Source organism: Mixophyes fleayi, chromosome 10, assembly GCF_038048845.1.
Source record: "Mixophyes fleayi isolate aMixFle1 chromosome 10, aMixFle1.hap1, whole genome shotgun sequence".
NCBI lineage: Eukaryota > Metazoa > Chordata > Amphibia > Anura > Limnodynastidae > Mixophyes > Mixophyes fleayi.
Window position 1 is genome coordinate 19,897,726 of NC_134411.1, and position 6,000 is coordinate 19,903,725.

Consider the following 6,000-nt stretch of genomic DNA (forward strand, 5'->3'; position numbering starts at 1 on the left):
AAAAAGTTATATACCATCATTTTAACACTGTCAAAAGATGTTGTTTTCGTGGAATTATGAAGTTGAATTAATCATTTAGGACTAAAATAATCAAATGTTATACAGGGGGACATCTTGATCAGCTTTAAAAAAACATATATAAAGTAATTAAAAACATTATAAAAAAACAAAACAAGACAAGTTCTCCCTACTCTACACATAGAGTTGAGTTTACATTGTCAGATATTACATGTAGGAAGCCAAATATCCCAACTTGTTGCTGCTTGCTTGATTGTTTACTTTCAAATTCCTTTGCCACAATAGTTATCAATCGTGTCTGTACAATCGCCAAAATATACAGCATTTACACTAATGTAATTACATAACGTCTCCCTGTATTGTCCCGTGAAAGCTGATGCTTCTTTATTTCATTTAAAAAAAAACAAAAACACAAAAACAAAAAAACACCCACTGGTAATGTAATTGTATTGTACACAAAGATTAAATTAACCTACAACATAGAAGCCACAACGCAGCATATATCGGGGTGTAAGTAAGAGAAGAATAGTAAGCATAAAAACAAACTGTAGACAAGTTTAAGCCAAGACCACACATAGTGGGAAAAAGAATATCAGTCTCTAAAACACAATATATAGGAATTGTATAAAATGCTCAGTGTTAATGATTCTTGTCACTACACCCAATACCTTTTAGGGTTATATGTATTACCATACTTATCTAAAATAACCACTCGGACATGAAGAATAAATTTGACAAACTAAAGGTGGCAGTTTATTTAAACTAACATATTTCTTTCTTAAAATCTGGCGGCGGCGAGAGCAAAGCAGTCAGCTAGCAACCAATCTTTAAGCCAATACAGTGGCAATTACCACTGTCCCAAGACTGGAGTCTTTACCATTGGCCAGTGCTAAACTTGGCGTCATCGCGACTGTTCCCCCCTCTGGACTCGCACTGACGCGCCTGCACAAAGGCACGCCAAGGGACCCTCCACCAGAGAGGGCCACGAGTCGTGTTACTGCGAAAGGGGAAAGTGACGTGCGGCCAATCAACGGTAGCACCTCCGATAAGTCACTGACTGCACAGCTCCCCTGCGCCTCACCTGTAACAAGGAAATGATTATACAGAAACATAACTAAATTTATGACGGGTGGAAGGGAGGTATCGGAAGATCCAGGAACCAAGCGGGCCAGCCTACAATATGTCAGTATAATTTATAGACACATTAACACCCCTCCCATTAACTATGATTGGCTGGTTGGGACACTTAGCAATTAAAATATCGTGTCAGCACTTCTCATTAAGGGTTTTTAGCTTATGGCTTCAAAAACTATGTTTAATACAACAACCTTACACAAATCCACTAATGTGTTATTTAAAATGCATAACAGGTCGCCCCAATTGTGGAATATGTACAGGTGTCTTTTGAACATCACGGAAGATGGGCCAATTGTTTCCCGACCTATGACCTAGAACTAAGGCCTTGTTTATAGTATTCTGCACACTATGTCATGCATGTTACATTGGTTGTCCTACACACTGCATGATTTGTGCAATTAAAGCTAAATTATTATGGTCCTGCATTGTTTTCCCAATTTTTTGCATCCTAAACAGTTAATAAGTATACCTTGCCCCTGTCACACAGCGGGAGCAGCCATTTTGTGAGCTGAACCAATATTCTTAAAAATGCAGCCCATCAAACAGTGACATCACTGAAAGACAATAGCAGTTATAATACAAAATGTCTGCCTCCACTCTGTCAGGTAAACATTAAGAAGTTTGACAATCTAATTCCCTACTGAAAACACAGTAAAGTTATATATAAGCATTGTGACTATGTTAAAGATGGGGATTATTCGGCTATTGCTGAACGCTGCGGCCATTTACAGAATTGTTTGTTTATATAGGATAATGAACAACCTCCTGTAAATTATATGGATATCAAAAGTCAAAACGCACCATGGCGTTCCGTGACCACATAATAGATTGTAGGCCAAACGTTTTCACACAGGTCACAGAAAACAGAGGTTACCTCTAATATCCACAACAATTTACTGAAGGAGGTACAATATTTCTTACAATACACTACATTTTTACAATGAACATTAACGCAGTGACATCAAAACTCACAGATTATAAACGAAACCTCATTATTTATACAGATATTATTCACGGGAGTTTCTAACCATTGTAACATCACTGGTACATTAAACTTCATAAACAAAAACTCTTGCAGCTCGGGACACATTGTTTATAAAATATTACAGATTTTGTTAATTCAATTCTAATATTCTATTTACTGCATTTATTACACCTTTGATACATCTTGCAGTTCATATCCATGGGTTATACAAAATAAAAAAAGTCTGAAAGATCCCCCCCCCACCTCCTATAAATGCAGAGAGAGATACCACAACCATCTTTTGTGCAACTATCATCATCATTTATTTATATAGCGCCACTTATTCCGCAGCGCTGTACAGAGAACTCATTCACAACTATACCTATGGCTTTAGTTAAAGGAGAAATATATATATATATACACACACATACATACATATACATACACACACACATATATATATTTATTAATTTAGGTCATGTGAAATAAACTGTGAACATACATTACATTGTTGCAAATAAGCTTCCCATATAGGAGGGAAAGAGCAAAGCCACAGGATAATGAGAACGGCTTATGCTGGAAAGCAAATGGGGGGAAAAAAAAAAAGCTCACTCTTGCCAAACTGTTGACCTGTATCGCATCTGGAGTGAGGAACAAGATTCATATTGATTTAATTTATAGCCAAGACTTGTCTGGATAAGAAAGTAGTCTAAACCTTTAAAATACAAACCCTGCAATATCTTTGTAGAAAAATGACAATATATTATGTGCTATATACTACAGATAACAGTCTTGGCTTCCAGCGATAAAGTGTAGAAGTCTTACTCCTCACCCAAGGTCAATGTTTGATACCTTCAACGTTCAAAACATTCTTTCAACTTATATTAGATCAGTAGACCATAAACTAGCGCTTTAATGACCCTCAGAAGATTCCACAATATTTCACTGATAAACCAGTAACAAAAGGAAAAAAAAAAACTCTCTGCCTGGCGCCTAAGACAATAAACTGAACATTGTTTGCCAGTTGGTCTATCATGAAATCATCAACATAATCTGCATCGGCACACATCAAAAAAACAGAAAAAAACAATCAAACATACACTAGAAAAAGCACTAGCAAGGACTTAAATCTCTATGAGTAACAAGCACGATATATACATGTATATATGTTACAACAAAGGAACTGATTTATTTGTAGAAGTTTATACTGCTAGAGGAAGTGAATTGACACAGGAGATAGAAATGCCTCAAGAACGTGTGGTGGATGTGAATATATTGCTTGTCACATTAGGTTATATGTTCCTTTTGCTAGTTAGACCACCTATGGCTCTAAACCAGTTGTGGAATTATATGTACCATCCTGCCAGTCCACAGGTTGTCGGAGTCTGATTTAGCTCATTGCCTGGCTATAGACCTTTAGTATTAGAACCGTTCAAACAGTAACCAACAGGAATAAAGTAGTAGAATGTTTTCCAATAATCAGATACCACAGATTCTAGTGCTGTGTGCTTCCCAAGTCTATCAGTTCTGCTGGAAGAAACACCTGGTCTACAGAGCTAAAGCATTGTGACTTTCTGGGTGGGAAAAAAAAAAAAAGAAGAAGAGGTCAATAGGGGTAATTGCAGAAGGACTTCAACAATATTGTGTTCTACAGAAGGGTTTTGTCATGTATCAACCTCTGGAGGGAGCGAGGTTTTCCCCCTCTGCCTACAGACCATAACAAAACCTGGCTACAGCAAAACAGCATACTAGACTGAAAACCAACATGCATGGCATGTGAGTATGTATGAGAACCAATAATGTACACAGCATATGACAAAAAAGTAAAAAAAAAAATAAAGACACAACAAAGGCATAATATATGATATGTTATGCAATACTAGCAAGAGGAAATTGCAGATCCCTGACCAGAAGAGGTTACATTCTAAATGGCAGACTAGCAAAACAAACAAACGAAGTAAAACGTTTGTGAGAATTGTACATAGGCGCTATAGAGTAGTAAGTGCTTTCTTTTAATTATTTACATTGTTTAAGAAACATTTAAATGAAATATTAACATAAATACTTAGCAAAATAAATGTGATTATTCCATTAAAATGCATCAAATGTCAAAGCTGCAAAGAACTTAGTCTATTTATTTCAATTGCTACAACAACAATAAGGAATTTAGATGACTGCACAAGTTTTGTAGTCTGATAAACCAAATCAACTGGTGGCAAGTCTGATGCCGAGCTCATAAAGCAGTAAACTTTTCAAACAGCGGGCACAACTAAAGCATTTGTAAGCGGCTAATGCAGACTTCATTTTCTCTGCCATGGTGCTTTCTATAACAAGTTCTAGACACTGTGCAACCATTATTTATTTACAGAATAACTGGTGCAAGGAATAATATTATTTATTTTTCCTCCAATGCAACAATGTTAACTGCTAATGCAGGACATCAAATACAAAACACATAAAATAAATAAATAAAAAAAGGCCTAAAAATGAAGTTATGTAAAATAAATTATAATCAAGCATGCAATAAAATTTTCTGTCTCACTGCCAGCGAAAAATACACATACCCACAAAAATAACTAACATCACCCCTATCACTAAAAAGCTTTACACAACTAAATAGTGTCCAAAGTTTAATAGGCAATATTCACATGCAGAGATTACTGACAAGCCTTATGAAATAAAAACACATGAATAAGCAGGTCAATGTCAGTTTGAGGGTGAGAGAGGTCAGTGGGGGTCCAGCTGTGATAGACATTACAGTCCCCTGCGATGCACAGCAGGAGTTTGGTTATCATAAAAAGCAACAATAACACCTTAAGTAGAAGTAATCACACTTATTTAATTATTCAATGGAGGGAATATAGTGGCTACCTAAACAATGAAGTTTTGATGTAAGTGGTGTGATCTAGTGCAACAAAGTAATGTAAATTCTGCCAGTTGGGCTAGGCATAGGAAGAATGGAAGAAAGAGGCACTGGACAGAAAGGACCACACTGACCCTATGTTAGGAGTCCCTGGATTCTGTCATATTTACAGAAACGACCTAAGTATGGGCAGAGCAATTAGGAGTTTTCAGCATTCATCTGACACTGCCATAAGGGGAAATATAGTCCCAGAAGAAGCCTCCTTCACCTTCTCCCAACCTGCTATACTTACAGCATGTTGGTGAAAACGCTGAGACCCTCGGGCACAGCAATCAGCCCTCTCCCGGAGCAGTCCACCCCTCTCTCCATGTTGCAGCGGCATGGCACGGGGCATGGGGGCGGCGATGAAGCCCCGCTGGGCCCACCTGAGCAAGGGGAGATCCACAGCAGGAAGGCGGACAGAGCAAAGAGCCACCCGGGACAGCTCATCATCATCAACACCAATGAGGGCTCCACAAGCCCCTTCTCCAGTACAGAGCACCTCAACAATCCGGCTGCTGCGAGTCCTCCTGGGGTTGAGGAGGGGATCACTCCATGCAATGTGCTTCCACCAGGACCCCAACACTTCTTTCCCTCTCCTTTCTTGCAAGCGATCGCTAAAACAAACAAGAGGAAGGCTCCTGTTCCCTCCTCCTCCTGGGATCGTTCTACTATGGATACAATGTAACTGCAGCCATTCCTCTCCCCTCCTAGCGCTGCACGCAGCCTGCTCCACATGCTAATGAGCCAAGGTGCATGTTAATGAGGGGGGGAGCTCTCATTGGCTAGCACGCTTTCACATGCAAATTTCAGCATTAGGCACAAAGTCCGTCTTTGTGATTGGCCTCCAGTCCGGGGGGCGTGGCAATAGAACGAGAGGGACTGACTGCAACATTGATTCTCTTGTCTGGAATTGTTGTAATCTTTAGTCCAGCCTGAAGCTTGAGTATAGTACTATAGTACACACTACTTATGTGTA

General features: G+C 38.7%; 1 protein-coding gene across 1 annotated transcript in view; it reads right to left on the bottom strand.

Moving 5' to 3' along the window:
• The window catches only part of LGR4 (leucine rich repeat containing G protein-coupled receptor 4), a 90,069-nt gene extending 84,337 nt beyond the window's left edge, over positions 1 to 5,732 (bottom strand). Inside the window, exon 1 of the mRNA XM_075188009.1 lies at positions 5,275 to 5,732. Coding sequence (XP_075044110.1) covers positions 5,275 to 5,477 — 203 coding nt within the window. The 5' untranslated portion in view covers positions 5,478 to 5,732. The remainder of the gene's footprint in view (positions 1 to 5,274) is intronic.
• Between the last annotated feature and the right edge of the window lie 268 nt (positions 5,733 to 6,000).